Genomic DNA, 22,476 nt, shown 5'->3' on the forward strand with positions numbered 1-22,476 from the left:
AAACATGCCATTTTTAGTCCATAGAAAGTTTGCGCATTATATGACTTAAATGTTCACCAAGTTTCAATACAAAATGAATTTTAGTTTTTAATCTATGATCAATCATTGAAATTCGTAAAATCGCGCGTAACTTACGCTGCGCGACTCGAAATTTGAAAAAAAAGTTTCTTGCACATCTACAGCTACAGGGCAATCTTATGACAAAGTTATACAATCTTATGTTGGCTAGAATTAGAGATACGCTGCCCACAAAAAATGGGAGAGAAGTGTGGAAAGAAAGAAATAAATACTAGATTTGAACTCGTCACTACGGACGAGTTAGGTTATCCGCAGTCCTAAAGCCACGTGCACGTCATACGTTGGAATATTGCGCGCAGAAAAACGATTATGCCATTGAAAAAATGTGAGTGCGCTCTCTATTTTGTGTCACGTCAAAGTGTATACGGTATACACTATATACCGTATACGTACTACATACTGTTCAGAATAGGTGAAAATAAGTGACCAAAGTTATTGACGCTTTTGGACATGATGACGTCATCACAATTTTTAAAATGGTGAATCGTGCGAAAGATAATTGATAGACCTAGACAATATAAAAAAAATGGGGGGAAATGGAATACAAATAAGTGAAGATGCGCTATATTAAATGTGACAAGCTACGAGGAAAGAGACAAAAATCCTATATTTTATATTCGAGTGGCCATATGATGACGTCACAATGTCCGGTTAGCCATATTGATGCATGATTTGATATCTGCAACTCATCTACTACCAGAATATGTAATTATAAAAAAGTTCACCACGTAGTTTAGAATTTATGACTGTTTAAAAAAAGGCATAATTTTGACTAATTTTTGAACTTTTTCATCAAAAATGCGCGTAAATTGTTTAATTCTACGTGTTCGTATGACGTGATTTTAAGTCGAAATTGTTTGAAAGTTGGTAAATTTTCTAAAAAAGACAGGAAAAACAAAAATCAAGCAAAAAAATGATGTTTTTGCGCTACGTGCGCACGTGCGCGTAAAAAAATTGCGCACGCTTGGGAATTTTTGAAATGCTCAAAATGACATGAAACGCGTAGAAAGTTGATTAGATATTGATTTTTCGCATTTTGAAATTTTAAACGCGCGTGCGCGCGTAACTTTTTATAAAACATGCCATTTTTAATCCATAGAAAGTTTGCGCATTATATGACTTAAATGTTCACCAAGTTTCAATACAAAATGAATTTTAGTTTTTAATCTATGATCAATCATTGAAATTCATAAAATCACGCGTAACTTACGCTGCGCAACTCCGAAATTGTCCAAAAGCTTGGCTGCACATCTACAGCTACAGGTCAATCTTATGACAAAGTTATACAATGTTATATTTGCCAGAATTAGAGATATGCGACCAACAAAATTCGTGGAAAGAAAGAAGAACAAAGAAAAAGAAAAAGAAAAAAAAAAAAAAAAAAAAAAAGATCCTGACAATAACAAGGGGTTATCCGCCAAGTGCGGATAACCAATAATACAGAAAAAAATATTGATCCCATACAATAACAAGGAGTTATCCGCCAAGTGCGGATAACTAAAAAGTTGATGTTGATGATTTCGTACAATCACAAGAGGTTATCCTGCAACTTCGTTGCGGATAACCAAATATTGATCCCATACAATAACAAGGAGTTATCCGCCAAGTGCGGATAACTAAATAGTATGCCTTCTACTGTTCCTAACTATAGGGGGAGAAGGTTTGAAAATAAAACTAACTTCTTTTAGACCAAATGAGCGAACAACTGTATCCACACAACCTTGCTTTCCAAAAATCACCTCTTTTATCAACGCATTATTCCTCCTGGTTAGTTATGTCCAATGACATTATTTGTGTGTCCACTTTTGTAACCAGACACGTCAATGGGAATAGGTCCAAAATGTTGCATGCCACTCAGTCTTTCAAGATGTTTTTCTTACAAATGTTCTTAGTACCCTCATCACTAGGAAGGACATATCCTGACCTGCACAAAAAATATGTAATATCTACAAAACAAACATGTAAATACATCACATTAATATTTATGAAAATACACTAATTATTAACCATTTATCAATTTTCAATTGCAGAATTCCCATGTCTGGATTATTTTGGCTCTAACGGCCGCCCGTAACCTTGGTCATCCGGGGTGTGGTATTTGCTTATTGTAAGCGAGACAATTATATTCATACTACTTTGGCTGTTCCTGTTAAATAAAGTTTTAATATAAATCTAAGGATTATATCGCAGTCTCCTACTAATATTGGTAAGTAATAGCCAGGTGCATAGTGGGGGTAAGTAATATTTATAGTACAGATCCTATTGAATTTGAATTGAACCTACTACAGCTTCCAGATAATCCACACACGCTTAGGAGAAATCAGGAAATGGCCGACAAGATGCAGGCCGGACTGACCTACATATTGAGTCAGGCACAAACTGGTAACGCTAGCTAGACGTTCGGGCTATAATATTTGTAAGGTCGAGTCATTTGTGACAACAATAAAGACTGAACGCGTGTACCTAAATCAATTTGAGGTATAATTGGGCCCCCAAACGGAAAATAAGGTTGAGCTTTTCAAGTTTGTGATAAGGTATGTATTCATTTGACATCATCAGTTATCGGGGAAATAGAGAGAAAAAGTGACTCGCCGGCGTATGAAACCGTAGCGGGTGTAAATTCATTACAAACCATTCACGCTAGCCAATTTCCTATGTATATACACGGGAATCATGGCTTCGCCTTCCCATAACTGTTGTTGTCAATCTCATAAATTGGGTTGTCTTTGTATAGTGACATGTGAGGTACATTTCCCATAAACACCTGCTGACTTCTCCTAAATTGAATTGGCTTACTATGGCAACTTGGATTTCCGAAGTTCAATATTAATATTATTATTCACAGACCGAGAATAAGTCATGGACTTTTCCAAACAGAAATATGTACATGGTGTAGTTATTACCGATGTTACATATGTATGTTCCGCTTAAGACAGATGGTCAAGGCACCTGTTATACAAAATAAAGACATATTGTTATTAACAATGACAACACTATATTATTACAGTAACGGACGACGAAGCCCTAACAAAATACAATGCAATCCGTGGTAAGGTCGTGCCTCTGCCTACCTAGCTATATAGTAAAGTATACATTACAGGGCTGCTATCTAATATAGGCATATCTAGGAACAGTATATAATTCGAACCTAATTCAAATGATAACAATAAAGACTGGTGCATTGTATTGCCTATTTCAAATTGTTATGCACTGATGCACCTTACTCAATCAATTTTTTCCTTGTGTGTGTTTGATTTGTGCAGTGTAAGTACTTTACTTTGATAGTATGGACAGTTCTTAACATACACAATCAACACCGCACAACATGACTTTATATAAGTGGACAAAATGACAAAACCCACAGTATCATCATCAACATTATTATTATTGTAGTATTTCATTACAGTAACAGACCAAGCTCTAACAAATAACATAAAAAACCGTGCTAGGGACATGCCGCGGCTACCTAACCAGATAGTACGGTATACAGTAAACGCCTGATACTTAACATATAAAGGCCTACCTAGGTACAGTGCACATTTAAAACATGTCGTAATTCAATTTAAATAACAATAAAGACTGGTGGTCATAATGTCATAACATATTTCTTTGTGCAATATTCCAACGTACATCGATTATTCTCTCTTTCGTTATTGTTCATCACATTTAACAGAGCTCATCTTGCTCATACGTATTCCATTTGCGCGAGATTTTAATATTGTCTACGTCATTCAACTATCTCTCGCATGAGTTAAAAATATTTCTTTTCTTATGACATCATCATGTCTAAAAATGAAAATAACTTGGGTCACTTGTTTTCAAATTTGAAATAACTTTCAATATGTTAGCTCGTCAGAATCAAAAGTGGTAATCATCATTAAAACGTTGTTTGAAAGCTATTGGATTGCAGATACGAATTTATGTAATTATTTTGCCTATGAGTAGTTTATTCATCTTTGTCGTCAAAGTTATACACATTTCAAAGAGCGCTCACAGCGCTTCTTGGTGCCAAATTCTCTTCCAATTCTTATATTTATTTGCTCAATTCATTGTCTTTCGAAATTGTCATCTTCGAGTTTATTTTGATAATTCTATCATACAAAACAATTAGAACATGACGTGTGTCCCTAATTTCACCAATGCTACACTGTATATAGATATACAGTATATACTGTACATAACGTATATGGCATATCAGTAGGCACAACTGAGCACTACAAGCGTATAATGGGATGGCATACATCTACATTTTCCGATTGTATGTTGACGTACGTGTATATCTAAACATATTAATGTCAATAAAATTAGAAAAATGATCACCTACAATTCGTCAAACTGACGAATTAAATTCTAGTTTATCTTCTTATTGGTAAGTGAGATATAAACATTTTACATGTTCTTACCACTTGTGGTTGAAAGTCCATAAAGTATTCAGTGAACTGATACTTGCAATAGACTCGTTATTTTTCTTTCAGATTGTATGAAATAGTAATTGATTGACTGCTTGCTGCCTGCTAGCATTACTGCTAAATCAGATGTACAGTTTGATTTATTTGGAACTATCTAAATAGTGTAAGTAAATGTTGTTTCACCAATTTACAATTACACAGGAATTGAGTGTTTAATTATTTCTATAGACTCAATTAGGCATTCAATTCCACTGTGTGAGAAAAAATAGATTGTATTGAATTGGCACTTTACCTAATTATGTTTTGTCATTTTGAGAACATTCCTTACTTATTCAAATCTTGTTTGAAAAGCGTGTGGTATTGGCAATTTGTAACGCTGCTAGTGCATCGTATTTGGTTATTTTAAATGTGTTCGAACCGATACACCTTATTATTATGTTGTTTTCCCCTTGCAGTTGTTTGATTGGTGCAGTGGAATTACTGTATGTTGATAGTACGGTGAGTTTCACAGATATACAGTCAACTTTGCCTAAGCTGACTTTGAATAAGTCGCAAAAGTCAAATATCTTCAAGGTAGCAATTCCTTCCTATAGTTTACCATGTTGCATTAGTATGATTGGTTTTTATGCATTGTTTACAAGACGTCAAATGTATTGTCTTTCAGTTTGTTGTATTTCTGACATCTAAACGAGAAGTTTACACCAGTTCAAATCCCGTAAGTGTAAGAATCCAACAAATTAGTCGTTCTTCAAACTTCCCTTTATCTACAATTTCTGAAAATTTGTACAAGGAATACATGTTACTGTTAAAATATAACATCAGGTCATATGGCATGTTTAAGATAGCAACAGACCAATGTTTCGTACAGTAATTCTCGTCAAACAGCCTCTACTTGACAGGCCTTTTTAATCTTCCTTCTGAGCCTATAAAATATATCAGTTATTTTAAAGTTTCCTTCAGGTTTTTAGTGGCACTTAACAGATCATGATTTAGTAAAAGGCAAATATGATAAATGTACTAAAAGTACTTGTATGTATAGGACTATTGTAGTATTATAATGTTGCTCTAATGACCTAAATAATGAATAAGATAATACACTCTGGCATTACTGTAATTTTGATACTTCTTATACCACGATAACAATTTACGATAAATAGCTAAACATGTTATTTATAGAACACCTCCACATTGTAAATGATGAGGCCTATGGCATGGTACATAAATGTGGCACATACAATTTATTGATATTATTGTGCTACTCCATTCCCATCGCGAGACTGGTGGCTTTGTTTTCAACTAATATTATTATTGAGTTTTTTTTCAGTTGCATTTAATCATTGGGGATTGTTGACATTATATTTGGCTATTAACTTTGGTTCCGTTAAACCTTACAATTCTGTTGTTTTTCATTTGCAGTTGTTAATGTTTGATTAGTGTACTTGGCACGACTGTACGTTATTGTGATTACAGTAGAAAGGTACGGTAATATTAGTATGGTTCACATTGTTAGAATATTAGGTACAGATCGTGTATTGTGTTTAAATAAACGGCCTGCAGCATTTTAAACTTATAAAAAGGAGCGTTTATTAGCGGTGAACTGTACAGTCATACATAGGGCTTTCAAAGCCTAAATACCAAGGTGCGTCGCAGAAAGTCACAATCAAACGTCATCATTTCCATACCAAACTACTTACTGCACCTAATTAACCCAACCAGGCCTACTAGATGAGCATTTCTATTGAATTACTACATCCTATGGTGTATCGACTTGTTTTTCAAGACCACATGACAAAGACTACATCAAAATAAGCGCTCACCGTTATTACCTTATCACAGCTGCACAACACCGGGACTTCCTGTCCTGCCTATTATTTGTAAACAGGAGAATCCTATATTTATTAGGTATGCATGGACTGTTATACGCCAATAACATCAAAAATGGAGGAGGGAAGGTGTGGCGTTTATAAGACCCTTCAGTTTCTTTGGTCATAATGAAAATGGTACTTCAAATTTCATTATCATATTTCAACATTGTTTTATAAAGGTGGTTTAGATACTGTAGGTGAGGTACATCATTAGGGACTGCTGCATTGTATTTGGCTATGAAAAATTAGTTTGCACGGAAACATCTAATTATTCCGTTCTTTTTCCCTTACAGGTGTGTGACTCGTGCAACGGAAGTTTGATACGGTAAGTGTACGAAATACAGGCAATTTCACCTTTACCTAACTTTGCTTAAGTCCCATATTTGCAAAGGCCACATTTCTTTCTAATTACCAATTCCTTACTGCAGTTTACCTTTCACAGTATATAATTATCGCCTGTAGGAGGACCATGCTTAAAGTAGTTATTAACTAAACTGAATTCAATATTCTAAACCTATGTATAACGTTTGTATCTTGCGAACGGGGACATCAATTTGATTTACTATAACAAATAAGCAATAAATATAGAAAAATATCTACGGTATCTATTATACACTGTATACCTTACATTTCAAATTGTCATGATAAAACAATACAATATAAATAATTGTGTGTTGTGTAATAATAATAAACCTATATGAAATAAATAAAACAAGTCTCAAGTGCTTACCAAAGAGATGTCTGCGTAACAAGTGAAGCTATAGCTATAGCTCAATTACTGTGATTACTACTGTACTAATAACCTTCTAAGTAACCCATAGTACAACTACCATTTCTATTGGTGGTCAGCCAACTTTAGGCTTCAAAGTAGCCCTTTTATGTTTACGTGAGCCTAAGCTACCTACACCCACATTAACATAACACATATGGTTGGCCACTTGCCCACTCGACACCCTTCAATTGATCCAACCACAAACTACGGCTTGGATTGTCACTTTCACAATGTTAAATAAACCAAATTGATTATTGTTTTCATTTTATTTTCCAGTTTTGAAAACCCGATCTGCCAAACTTTGGAAGACACAGCACACATAACCACAATTAAAGCCAACTAAATATAGAAAATAAACAAAACCATACATACAAATTAATTACAAGTTAATACAAGTAAATACAGTACAAGTGAAGACAAAGTGAACAAAGAAAAACTGAACAAAGAAAACTGAACACAGAAAAAGTGAACACAGAAAAAGTGAACATAGAAAAAGTGAACATAGAAAAAGTGAACATAGAAAAAGTGAACATAGAAAAAGTGAACATAGAAAAGTGAACATAGAAAAGTGAACATAGAAAAGTGACCATAGAAAAGTGAACATAGAAAAGTGAACATAGAAAAGTGAACATAGAAAAGTGAACATAGAAAAGTGAACATAGAAAAGTGAACATAGAAAAGTGAACATAGAAAAGTGAACATAGAAAAGTGAACAAACTACAGAAAGAGTGAGCAAATTTTCCGAACAAGTGAACTAATTTTCCGAACAAGTGAACTAATTTTCCGAACAACTGAACTAATTTTCCGAACAAGTGAACTAATTTTCCGAACAAGTGAACTAATTTTCAGAACAAGAGAACTTATTTTTAGAACAGTGAACTAATTTTCCGAACAAGTGAACTAATTTTTAGAACAGTGAAATAATTTTTAGAACAGCGAACTAATTTTTAGAACAAGTGAACTATCTTTTGTAGCCATACGTAACGATTTTTTATAGCATTTTACAGAATAAATAAATTAGTAATTGTTATAGAATTTGACACAAATTTGTGGTCTTGATTATTATACATACAGTAATGGATACACAATTGATAACTGTTGTTGTTACTATGTTGTTTTTAATGTTGTTGTTAATGATGTGGTGTTTATGTACAAACCATAAAGACGTTACAAGTAAAGAGTACAACAACGACAACACACCTGGTAAAGTTAATAATAGCATTATATATAAAACCGAGGTTACAGATGTACCCGATCAATGCTGTTTACCTACAAATGTCAAAAACGTAAGCACTCTCAACATGGACGAAAAAGATACACATACTGACATTTGTGAATTCATTAAAAAAATAGTTGATGACATCGTAAATGTTTCTTCTGGTACAGCGGTCGCCTCTGAGTTTAAGAAATGTGGCTTATGTAATATTGAATATATTGCAGATGAAAATTATGTGTCATGTGATTGTTGCAGTAAGTTTTACCATGTGACATGTGTAAGACAAATGTTTGAAGGCAAACTCTGTGATTCAAGAGTAATTTGGATCTGTTCGATGTGTGGAAATAGTAATTTTGCAAATAATATGTTGGGTGAGATAGGTATTGCGTGTCATTTTAATAGGTATATGATTCTAGAACATGATGAATCTAACGCTAAGTTTGAAGAATTTACGGAAAATGAACAGAATTGGAAGTCCAACCAACGGAATGTAACAAAGACTAACACCAACTCACAATGCCAACAAACAGAAAGTGAAAATTCACTTGGTAGAGAATGGATTAAGGTAAGATCCAGGAAAAATACCAGTAACAGAAAACAAGGGGGAAAAAAAAGAGGAAATAAGAACAGAAAAAAGCGTGTTATAAATGGTATAATTATTGAACTAGGTGTAACATATATTGGTAAAGCTGTCAACGATTTCTATGAAAAACGAAACAAGAAACTGCATGAAAATGTGGATAGAGAAAAAATTCCAGACAATTCACAAACAATACTTAATGAAAAGGTAGATGTTGATGTACATAGCCCTACGAGTGATGCTTCAGAAGTGACAACAATAACGAACACAATACAACAACTTTCTGGTGGTGGATTTAACACGAAACAGCCACGGAAAAAAGGTCGTTTTGTCAAAAGGTCAAATAAAAAGAAATCACAAGAGGATAATGATAACCATAAAATGGATGAAGACATAAGTAAAAGTTTTATTTCAGATCACTTGGGTAATGATGACAATTCAAAAGTAATATGCAATGAAGACAACGTCTACAAAGTAGCTAGTGATGAACCAAAGAGTAATAGCAAAATAAATCAACTAAGATTAGATAGTAGTTGTGATGTTACAGATCATGAAGTATTAATAATTGACGAGGAACAAACAAAAACATCCAAGGAAACAATTAGGGAGAATACACGACCTACAAATAATTTTAAACAATATAATATGAATGATGATAACAGTGTCGATATTAAAGTTTCAACCAATGAATGCAAAATATCTGATGATAATACGAAAAACGTTGCGTCATTTAAGCAATACAAAAGTGTTGTAAACCCATGTAATAGTATTACTAATAATAGAACTATAGCACAGGGTAGTTTTAATCAAGGGCATTCTAGATTTGGCTATGCACGTGGTAAACAGTGTGTTGCAAATAGTCTTGTAGCTATTGTTTATTCAACAAAGAGGAATGGAAATGAATTTTATAAAAATGATCTTGACACAATATTGACACTTGGAAATGAGTTGTACTATTATATCCAAAAAGATTCCACTATGGATGAGGATCTTCTGATGATTTCTGAACTGCCGAAAAAATTGGATATGTTAGATAGCAAATTTTTAATATCTCCCAAAGAATCAGTGTTTGGGATAATAGATGGGAGTCTTGAATCGATGGCTGAATATGGAGCCTTGTCATTAAAGCAAGCTCTTGAACAAGAATTACATCAACATGATGCCTGTTTCATGAATTTTAACAGAAGTACATTTGCTATTATTAAACGTGTAAATGGTTTCCTTATATTTGATCCACATGCAAGAGATTGTGTTGGTTGTGTTAGTGAACATGGAAAGAGCATTTTAATTTATAGTACATCTTGGCAAGGTGTATACAGTTATTGTTTAAAGTTAGCAAGATCAATGAATTGTAATTTACATGAAACAGAGTTTGAACTGACGGGTGTAAATGTTCAAAATGAATCTATGTTTTTATGTTCCTCTTCTTCTGTCACGTTAGATGATAATTGTGAACTAAACAACTCTGAAAATTGCGATGTTAATGCACCGGGTACATCTTCCCAGTTTAAATGTAGCAAAACATTACCTAACAACAATATTGATTCTACAATTAAAGACAACAAACATAGTAATAAAAAGGATGATGTTTCAACAAGTAATGGATGTCAAACTGATGACGAAATTGAAATAGTTAATGTTCAGTATGGAGAGAGACCTGACAAGAATTTTAAATTTGTCCCAATTTTAGAAGCACAAAGGAAAAGTATGTGTCATAAAGTTGGCATTAATTGTGAACATACCGGTAGAAATTGTGGTATTAATCGAACAAGTCATATTGGACATCCTTGTCAAATTAAGAATATTACGGGTGATGGTAATTGTTTTTATCGTGCAATTTCATATATTATTTCTGGGACTGAAAATAATCATTTAATTTTAAGAAAAGCAATTGGTAATCATTTATTGGAAACTGACGACTTGTTTAGTAGTACATTAAGTGTGGAATATAGAACAGTTATGGAATATGTGATTAAAAAAAGAGTAATGGATAATGGAACATGGGCTTCTAATACTGAAATAAGTGCAATGGCAAACTTGCTTAATACAGATATTTATTCATTCAATGATCAGCTTTTGACTTGGCAAATGTTTTCTGCAAAAAACCCTGGAAAAATTAATGAGGTTACAACTGACAACGGTATGTATATTCTATACACCAGAAATGTGCATTTTAATGTAGTGGAGTCTGTTGATTTCAATTTAAATTATGTTCCGGAAACAATAACAATTGTGGATAGTGATGATGTGGATAGCTCCTCAGAAATAAGTGTAGACCCTAGTGTTATGAAAAATAATTTGACAAAATATAACAATACACGGAAAAGAAAAGAAATTAGTCATGAAATACTTGAAGATGCTATAGGACCCAAACAGAAACGGAGTAAAAATTTCGAAGGAAGTTGTTCAAACAAAATAAAGACAATAAGAGATAATAAAACAACGATTGAAAGAAATAAACGACTTGAAAACAAAAAGCGAATGAGGACAACACGTTCAAATGACAGTACAACGAATGTAGAGAAACATAATAAAGCGGAGGTACAACGAAAGAAATATAAAAATGATTCTGTATACAGAGAAGAAAAGAAACGTAAAGTTAAAGAGGCACAGAGAATAAAATATGCTGATGACAATTATAAATTGTCTAAAAGAAAGGAAAATCGAGAAAGACAACAGAAGGCGTACAGGTGTGACCCCAATTATAATCTTAAAGTACGAAGTAAGATGAAACAAAATGACAACATTAAGTTGGATTATCGGACAACCAAGAAAGCTAAAAGTGTGCAATATTATAGATTGAATGAAAGGTTTAGGCAAAATTTAAAAGAGAAAAGAAAAAATAGATATCAAACTGATTTAATATTTAGACAAAACTTTAAACAAAACAATAAACAAAATATGGCACAAAAGTATATGAATAATTTACAATTTAGACAAAACCTGATTCAAAAACTAGCATCAAAGTATCGCAATAATTCAACATTCAGACAAAACCTTAGTCAAAAACTAGCAGCAAAGTATCGCAATAATTCAACATTCAGACAAAACTTAAAGCGGAAGTATCGAAGTATTTTGAAGCAAGACTTAGGAGAGAAATATCGTATTGATTTAAAATTTCGTCAAAGTTGTAAGCAAAGGTTTACAGAAAAGTATCATAGCAACACAACATTTCGTCAAAGCTGTAAGAAAAAGTTTAACGACAAATACCACAGTGATTCAAAATTTAAAACAAATTGTAATCAAAGATTTACCAAAAAATATCATGGTGATTCACTTTTCCGAAAAAATGTTGTACTAAAAAACATGAGGCATCGTAAAATACGGAGAGCAGAAAAGCGTAATTTTGAATTTGTTTTGCAAAACTTCAGAGAATCAACATCTCATGGTCCTGAATATGTTTGTTGCGTATGCTTTAAAATGTTATTCAAAAATCAAGTTGTCAAATGCACGAAAGCTAAGTACGAGTATAGGACATGTATAAATGAAAAATATTTACATATTTGCAACAATGAATGTAATAATCCTTGTCAATTTGCCAAATCACCAAGATGCACATTATGGATTTGTTTCACATGTCACAAGAAATTGCTGAAAGGTAAAGTCCCTGCAGAAGCCAATTCAAACAATTTAGAACTACAAGAAATTCCTCCTGAGCTAAAATGTTTAAATAATTTAGAGCAACATCTGATTGGATTAAATATTCCTTTTATGAAATTAATGAATTTACCTAAAGGTGGACAGCATGGAATACATGGACCAGTTGTATGCGTACCATCAAATACTATTGAAACTGTAAAAATTCTGCCTAGACCAGAGGCTGATGATCAGTTAATATCCGTAAAATTGAAGCGAAAATTGTCGTACAAAGGTTATTATAAATATAAATTTGTTAACACATCCAATGTTATTCAAGCTCTTGAATATTTACAAGATCATAACAAATGGTATTTTGACGTAGCAATTGATGAAAATTGGCACAATTATTTGTCTAAAGAAAACATTGAAAGTAAAACTACTAATCAACAAACATGTGTAGAAAACAATGAAGAAGAAGAAGAAGATCGATTGTGTGGTGTTGCGTTTGATACAAGTCTACAACCTGTTGACAGGCGACAAAATTTAGTTGATGAATATTTTCGTGATATAATCTGTTGTGCACCATGTGAAAATAATAGCCCTATTGCATTATTAAGTAATGAAAACAATGAAGCAAAATCTTTTCCAGTACTATTTCCAACAGGTCAACCAACATTCCATGATACAAGAGATGTTAAGATAACACTTGGACGATACTTACACAATAGATTAATGCATGTAGATAACAGGTTTGCAAAAAACACAGAATTTATATTTTATGCCCAATCTATATATGAACTTCAACAAATTTTATCAAGTATTTCCATAGCATTGCGAAAAGGTTCAAGTAAAAAAGATAATTTTAGTAAAGTAACTGTATCTGATTTAAAAAACATAAACAAAATTGAGGAGATTTTAAAATCTGATAAAGGTTATAAATTTCTAAAACAAATACGTGGAACTCCACCTTACTGGCAAGCAACACAGAAAGATGTATTAGCAATGGTTAGACAGATTGGTAAACCAACATTCTTTCTTTCATTCTCAAGTGCTGACTTACGTTGGAAAGAAATAATGACGACATTGTTGAGTCAAACAGGAGACCAAAGAAACATTGATGATTTGGAATGGGCAGACAAATGTAATTTGCTAAAATCAAATCCAGTGACTGTTGCCAGAATGTTTGACAAACGCTTTCATACTTTTTTAAAAAAAGTTATTTTGTCTGAAACCCAGCCTATTGGTAAAGTCACAGATTATTTTTATAGAATTGAATTTCAAATGAGGGGAAGTCCACATGTTCATATGTTGGTATGGGTCGAAAATGCCCCTGTTTTTAATGAAGATGAAGATAAAAAAGTTATTGAATTTATTGACAAATATATTTCTTGTTCTGTGCCACGTCAATTTGTAGATTCTGAAATGAATGAAATTGTTACCAGTGTGCAGATTCACAGTAAAAGACATTCGAAATCGTGTAAAAAGAAGGGAACAAATTGCAGGTTTAACTTCCCGAGACAGCCTTCTGAAAAAACATTTGTTATGAGACCTACAATTGTGGATAAAAACAATGATGATGATAATAATGATAATGATAATGCAAATAAACAAGCGCAAGAATTATTAACCTCGGTAAAAAATGCTTTGACAAATGAAGAAACGTATCAAAGCGCCAAGGAACTTTTTCAAAGTTTAAATATTACTCAGGGTGCATATGAGGATGCAAATAATTGTATAACTAATGAAGAAAAGATTGTTTTAAAGAGAAACCCCGAAGATGTGTGGGTAAATCAATACAATCCTTCCTTACTTAGAGCATGGAATGCTAATATGGATATTCAGTACATTACCAGTGTATATGCATGTGTTACATATGTTATAGGATATATGTCAAAATCTGAACGGGAAATGGGCTTACTTTTATCTCATGCAGCATCCGAAGTGAAAGAAGGAAATGAAAATGCCAGACAAAGCCTAAGTAAACTTGGTCATGTGTACATGAACAATCGAGAAGTATCTGCGCAAGAAAGTGTTTATCGTGTTTGTGGCTTGAGATTGAAAGAATGTTCAAGGAAAGTTGAATTTATCCCAGTAGGACCTAATCCTGTTAGAATGAGTTTACCACTAAGTGTAATTAAAAACAAAGTGGATGATAATCAAAGTGCATGGTTGCCAAATAAGCTCGACAAATATAAAGCTCGACCAAATAATTCTGAATTTAATACAATGTGTCTTGCAACATTTTGTTCTTATTACAGAATGTTAAGTACATCAGAAATGAAAGGAAACGTGCAAAGAAAGAACGTATTCCAGTTACAAAAAAAACTAGGATTCATCCAAAAAAGAACACGAACTGACAATGCTATAATAAGGTACCCTCGGTTTCCAATGAATACAGCATCTGAAAAATATTTTATGAGTATATTGCAGTTATTTTTGCCATTTCGAACAGATAAACAGTTAAAACCATTGAAATTTCAAACATATCAAGAATTTTATGAGCTAGGATCTGTAAAATTATATGGCAGTAAATTACAAAAAGTAAATGTTATAGTTGATGAAAACATGGAAAGGTATGACAAAACTGCAGATGCTATTAAACATGCAGAAGGGGTTTTAGCAAAATTTGGACCACAAGAAGATGCATGGGGTCTATTATGTCCGGAAAGTGAAAAGGAAAGATTAGAGAATCCAAAGCCAAATGTAGACGTTGATGATGAAGAAAATGAATTTTTTGTTCCAGATTTTGGCCTAAAAAAAAATGAAACATCTACAATAGAGTGTAACTCATCTAGTATTTCAAGACCGGAACTGAACAAAATGATTCGATCTTTAAATAAACAACAAAAACAAATATTTTATAAGACAAGGCAATGGTGCTTGGATAAAGTTAATGGCAAACAACCTGAATCGTTTTACACTTTTATAACTGGAGGCGCTGGCACTGGAAAAAGCCATTTGGTTAATTGTATTTATAATGAAGCAACACGTATTCTCGGAAAAATGTTGGAAAATCCGGATGATATGTCAATATTGAAACTAGCTCCTACAGGGATTGCAGCATATAATATTAAAGGTCATACCATTCATAGTGCTTTGTCTATTCCTATTCATATTTCACTTCCATATCAACCACTTGGAGAAGAAAAAATAAGTGCACTTCGTAATCAGTTAGGTCAATTGCAAATTGTTATTATAGATGAAATATCAATGGTAAATCAAAAGTTACTCTGGTACATCCACGGACGATTGCGGCAAATAAAGCAAGTACGTAATGATAGTGCATTTGGTAATATTTCAATAATTGCAGTTGGTGATTTTTATCAGTTACCGCCTGTGAGGGGCACTTCTTTGTATAAAAACACATTGGAAAACTCATTATGGGTAGATAACTTTAAAAGAGTGCAGTTAGATGAAATCATGAGGCAAAAAGAAGATAAAGAGTTTGCTGTACTTTTAAACAAATTGCGCACAAAAGAAAGAAATGATTGCTTGTCTGACAAAGATTTATCAGTTTTAAAATCATGTGAAACAGGTGAACAATGTGACGATGCTGTTCATATATACCCATGTAATAAGCAGGTTAATGAATGGAATAAAACAATGTTGCATAAAACATGTTTAGATATTATATGCATTGAAGCAGAGGATACTGTAGTAAACAGCAAGAAACAAGACAAACATTGTGATAAACCTCGGAAATCATGTCAAACTAATTTATTAAATTATCTGTGGATTGCACTTAATGCCAGAGTGATGTTGATTAAAAATGTAGATGTTAAAAAAGGCTTAACAAATGGATGTATGGGACATGTGGAAGAAATAATTAAGCCCAGTCCAAACGCTAAACCAATATCAATTAAAGTGAAATTTGATAACAAGGACATTGGTATTCAGGCAATTGAAATGTTTCAAGAATCTATTGGAAAAAAATACAGTCGAAAGCAATTCCCACTCAAATTAGCATATGCATGCACAGTTCATAAAGTGCAAGGAATGACAATGAATAAAGCACTGGTTTGCCTTAAAAATACCTTTGCGCCTGGACAAGCATATGTAGCACTCAGTCGTGTTACCTCAATATCTGGACTTACCATTGAACATGTTAATTCTAAGTTGATTTATTGTGATCCTACTATAAAGGAATATTTAAACAAGATGAATTCATACATACAATGTGATAAAGAAGTTAATGATTCTGGTTCTGAATTTTCAATAATGTTACATAATATTCAAGGGCTTAAACAACATTTTGCTGATCTTCAGTGCAATGATTTGATTATGAATTCTACTACCATATGTCTAACTGAAACATGGCTAAATAAGGATGATGATTTTGTTGACTTAAGTATAGAGCCGTATAAATTCTATCACCAAGCAAGATATGACTCATATTCTAATAAAAATGATTACTTAAAAAATCAGGCTCATGGTGGAGTTGCAGTCTATACTAAGAACAAATTTTCAAGCAGGTTAGACATAGGTATTAACGACATAGAGGTAATTTCATTTTTAATAACATGTCCAATTTCAGTTGCTGTATCAGTAATTTATAGACCTCCGAGCTATGATATTAAACAATTTTGTCAAAATTTGAGGAAGTTATTAAAAAAGGTGCATAAAGTAAGTACAAAATGTATCATAATGGGCGACTTTAATGAAAATCTTTTCAAACAACCTTCCAAAGTGAATATTTTAATGACAGAGAGTGGTTATCAACAACATGTTACAAGTTCTACTACTGAAAGTAATACATTGATTGATCATGTATATAGCAAAGGTCTAGATTCAATGCAGGCACATGTAATTCCAATTTATTATAGTTACCATGAGGCCATTCAAATTAAATTTGGATTATAATCTTTATATTAACTCAGATGTTTAATCTTAATCGGAATTGTTTTAAGGAAGGTTAAACAAACTTATAAACAGAACTTTAATAAAGAAAATCATAAAACGAACATAAAATAGAACTGGATAAAAACAAACAAATTTTAAAAAGAACTAAAAAACAATAGCAATTCTCTGCAGAAAGAAATACCCACTAAAACTAACATACTGTACGTGACATACAAGAATGTTATATAGGTTACATTTAATTTTTTTGGAATCCCATTTTAATAGTACAGTATTATAGTTATTAATTATGTCTATAGTTAGGAAAAGTCTGGATCGAATCCAAACAGACGATATTTATTATAGTTATTATATAAGGTGTTGTTGTGTTGTTGTAAGGCCATTTCAAATTATATTGGGATTATAATCTTTACATTTATTCCTATGTCCTATTATTATGAAAAATTAAGAAAAAAAAAAAGAATTTTACAAACAGAACTTAATAAATCTTTCTTCATAGGAGACAAGCATAACTGCCAAAATCTGTATGGAGGAATACATTATTATCAGGTGAGTAAACCCTCATGTTAGGGATTATTGGAATTAACGCCTCTATGCAGAGTAGTTTTCTGACTGCTCCGCCACCTTTGATATGAGATCTTTTCATATTTTGTGCGGTCATCTCTGGAAAAGATCTCGTTCGGAATAGTATTATCTCATTCACATATATATAAAATAATGAATTAAATATGAATTTCAAAAATGCTATGATACACAGATAGTGTGTATATAACAACCTCATTATCTATTAAATAAATAAGTTAATAAAACTGTTAAAAAAACATTTCATTTGATACGATTAACAATTTGATTAGACATATTTTAATGTATACCTTTTTTATGGTACTTGTTTTTCTTTCTATTCAGATAGCATTTATAATAATTCAACACAAGTAGGCTTCTTATGCAAGTGTTACGGAGTGTAATGAAATTAAATGGTTTCAAATTGTAATCAATGTTTGTGGTCAAGCAAAATGAGGTCCATTACAAGAATTGAAGACAGTCATAGATATATTTATAAAAGAAATAATTACGGACTTCAGAAAAGAACCCTTTGTGCATAATTATGTTGTTATTGATGATGCTACTACCCGTAGAAGTATATTGCAATAGACAACACATTATAATTATTGGTGTATTATTTTAATACAAATTGTATAAGTAAGGTCACATGTAGTGCGGCAACTTAAACAATACCGCGTAAAAATACTTTGATTATACGTCCTATCATTATTTTTAATAAATGTGTTTATAAATAAATAGTCTTATAATTATTATATTTTAGCAAAAACAAATCTTTCTTTTGTACATATAATTCACTATTTAATAGTTTCTTCTTTTATTTCCTCTTTATTTCCTTTTTTGGCTGCTTGTGTATCCTGTTTTTGTATTTATTTATGTTTTAGCTATTTTTTGGTAGTCCAATGGCTAGTTTTATGACAGATAGAAGTGTTCACGTAGAGTATTCAATGCCACGTCTTGATGGCGAATTTTGCATAAACCAAAAAATTATCCATGTGAAAAAATCAATATAATTGTAGGCCTAATATAATTGTTTATCCATAGACGAATTAATTTGCAAAATATGTGTATGATATGAAAAAAATATACAATTTTTATTATGTAAACTATTAAATGAAATGAGTTTAATCTACACAGTTTGAATAATTATTAACACACATTGTTGAATTGACATTATAATGTTCAAACTTGAAATAGAAACAGGATATTAGATAACCAAAATTACAAACCAATCGGAGAATCAAATGGAATATTCTGATTTAAAACATATTAAAATGAAGTCACTCTGATATAACATATAATATTTCTAGATGCGCGTTCTTAAATGGAATGAAAATCCGATTTTACTTGACCTGGCCAGATGACGTCACAAATCCAATAGGAAAATGTTTTCATGAATTCATATCTACAATTTAACAGCTTCCATATTAAGTTTTATGGCTATCACTTTAAATTTGGAGAGAGTTATGAGAGATGGATGTATATTATAAAGATAAAATAAGTGATCCAAGTTGTTCCAATTTTTAGACATGATGACTTTATAAAAAATAAAATATTTTTAAATCAGAAGACAGAAAATTGATCATAATATATACCGTAGTTGAGCTGAACTCTGTCTATATTTGTGCCATATCCACGTGCATGTACGTTAAAAATTATGCACATAAAAAAATTAGGCTATGTCATTATGACCTGAAGAATATAAATTCTGTCTATTTTGTGTCTTATAGTATCAGTATACCATATACTCTATACATTATTATACAGTCTAGCATAATTAAAATATTAGTCTCGACTTCAATTCTTCAATTTTTAATATGATGACCCATCAAAATGAAACAGGAAGATAGCAACTTCGGAAGACAATCAACTGATCACAAACATATTAACATGTTAAAGAATTTGAATACGTAAAATATAGATGCTCTTTTAAATGAGATGAAGTATGACGCAAAAGATGAAAATACGACTTTTTTTATTCAACTGACCATATGATGACGTCACAACACGCACGTACACTAAATTAAGTAATTATTGCTAGGTAAATAGGGTCAAAGAATATATATCACAAGAATGAGTATTCCGCGATTTTTGCATGAGAAATTTGTAACACAGAGCTCCAGTGAATGAGGCCCGCCCTCATAAGGGTGGATGTATACATACTAAATAAAACTTGATTTAATAGATATTATACATGTCACATTAAATAGAATTATGATAATAGTTTTTGCAATTGTAAACTATTTTATAATACATATTTATTAACAAACTAGTGTACATTCACTTTTACAGACAATTATTTACTAACATGCTAAGTTAGTTCACAAAAAAGGCCTAACACAGCAACACCAAAAATCAACGAATCGTTACTCAGCACGGCCTATTCATTACCATTGCCGTGTACTACTCTACGCCCGGTAAATTAAGTATTGTTTTTATGATATAAATTAGTATAAAATACATGTTATTAATAGGACAAAATGATAAATGTCTTTAACATTTATTTGTTTTACCAGAAACAAGTTAAATATAGGAATATTATTAAACTATCCTTCGTGAAAACGCGTAAACACCAACACGCCCGGTCACGCTATCGTAGCGCCCGGTTGATAAAGCAAACTGTTTATACGGCAGTTTTTACTAAATAAATTGCATAAAAATAACAATTAAATATCCAAATAGTATTTAACATGATGTTGGCATCATGGATCTATTCTTTAATCCATGTTGGCATGTAGTTGTAGTAGTTTATCCTGAAAATGCTACCGGTGGTCTAGCCTTTGATTATTGAAACCGTCACAAAAAGTTGTATACATCCCAGATACATCCACACTTATGGCGGCGCCCTACCACATGGACAATATTACTGTTACAGGGAAAATCGCGGATTACTCATTCTTGTGATATATATTCCTTGATAGGGTTTATGTTTATGATGACAGGTAGTGTCAGGTTCGGCGAATGTAAAATTCCGTCGACTTCAAGTATAATGTAAATAGATAAATGATGAAGGTACAAGTAGGTTAAATTCTCATGAGCCTTTTGTTCATATAAGGTAGAACTTATAATTACAAGATACAACACAATTAAGTAGAAATATATATATATATATATTCACGTCCCACTAGCTTGGAATCAAAACGAAGAGTGCCAGAGGCCTACTAGGTCCCTGGATAAGTTGTTTACCACAATTAAGCGAGTAGTTGAATTACACGCACAGTAAAATAGCCAATCAGAACCTAGTCTTATTTGGCCTGCTACATTATAGAAATAGGTAGGAAATAAATTATTTGCGCTATACCATTACGTCACGGTCAGTATAAACAGTTAAATATGTATACATAAATTATTATATACAGTGTAGAATAGGTAAAATTACGGGACCCGCCATTTATTCCAATTTTTAACATGGCGACGGTAACAAAATGAAACACTAAGTTAGCAATTTCGGAAGGAAATTATATCAGCAACAACATATTAACGTGTAGAAGAAATTTGAATACGTAAAATATAGATGCGCGCCCTTTTAAATGTGATGAACTTTGGCGTAAAATATGAAAATACGACTTTTTGTATTCAACTGGCCATATGATGACGTCAAAACATCTGATTGGCAAAATGTTTACATGATTTCGTATCTACAATCCAATAGCTTCCAGAAAACGTTTTAATTGTGATTATCACATTTTATTCTTACGAGCTATAATATATTTAAATTTAATGTAAAGATGAAATTAATGCCACACGTAATATAAATTTTTAGTTATGATGACGTCATAAAAATTAAATTATTTTTAATTCATGCGAAAGATAGTTGATTGACCTAGACAATATCACAATCGGGGTGAAAATGGAAAACGGATAAGTGGAGATGCGCTCTATTAAATGTGATGAGCTATGACGAAAGATACAAAAATCCTATATTTTATATTTGCGTGGCTATACGATGACGTCACAATGTTCGGTTAGCCATATTAATACCTGATCCGATATCTACAACTCATCAACTTCCAGAATATATCATCCACAAAAAGTTGACCGTGTAGTTTTGAAATTACGACTGTTTAAAAAAAGGTATACTTTTGACAAATTTTGACGAATTTTTGAACTTTTCCATCAAAAACACACGTAAATGATCCAATTCGACGTGCTCGTATGACGTAATTTTAAGTCAAAATTATTTAAAAGTTGGTAAAATTACTAGAAAAGGCTGGAAAAACCTAAATTACTCGAAAAAAATTGTTTTCAACGCTACGTGCGCACCACGCGCGTAAAAATATTCGCGCGCGTGGGAATTTTTTGCATGCTCAAAATGACATGAAACGCGTAGAAAGTTGATTAGAAATTGATTTTTTGTATTTTAAAATTTTAAACGCGCGTGCGCGCGTAACTTCGTGTGAAACATGCCATTTTTTTTCCACAGTCGGTTAGCGCAGAATATAAATTAAACTTTTGCTAAGTTTCAATTTAAATTGTTATATGGTTTTTGATTAATGTTAAATACGCTAAATTCGTTAAAATGCGCGTAAGTCATGTTGCGCAATTCTGACGTCATTCAA

General features: G+C 32.2%; 1 protein-coding gene and 1 long non-coding RNA gene across 4 annotated transcripts; both read left to right on the top strand.

The window, feature by feature from the left end:
* Nucleotides 1–1,592: 1,592 nt before the first annotated feature.
* LOC140055015 (uncharacterized) lies at nucleotides 1,593–8,521 on the top strand. Of its 3 annotated transcripts, none has more exons than XR_011846605.1 (7): nucleotides 1,593–2,284; nucleotides 4,554–4,650; nucleotides 4,943–5,060; nucleotides 5,152–5,202; nucleotides 5,904–5,964; nucleotides 6,646–6,677; nucleotides 7,401–8,521. It is a non-coding gene; the product is annotated as an uncharacterized lncRNA (long non-coding RNA). The 3 variants fall into 3 exon arrangements; XR_011846603.1 differs by having other exon boundaries at nucleotides 1,595–2,284; nucleotides 4,943–4,985; nucleotides 7,401–8,520; XR_011846606.1 differs by lacking the exon at nucleotides 4,943–5,060 and having other exon boundaries at nucleotides 1,594–2,284; nucleotides 7,401–8,519.
* A 225-nt stretch (nucleotides 8,522–8,746) lies between these two features.
* On the top strand, nucleotides 8,747–17,359 carry LOC140054989 (uncharacterized). The gene has a single exon (XM_072100133.1). The coding sequence runs from the start codon at nucleotides 8,747–8,749 to the stop codon at nucleotides 17,357–17,359; it is 8,613 nt and encodes a 2,870-aa protein (XP_071956234.1).
* The last annotated feature ends 5,117 nt before the right edge of the window (nucleotides 17,360–22,476 follow it).

Source organism: Antedon mediterranea, chromosome 7 (assembly GCF_964355755.1).
Source record: "Antedon mediterranea chromosome 7, ecAntMedi1.1, whole genome shotgun sequence".
Lineage (NCBI taxonomy): Eukaryota > Metazoa > Echinodermata > Crinoidea > Comatulida > Antedonidae > Antedon > Antedon mediterranea.

Coding starts and splice junctions, on each gene's coding strand:
- LOC140054989 (XM_072100133.1), top strand. CDS start 8,747: ATGATTCTAGAACATGATGAATCTAACGCTAAGTTTGAAGAATTTACG.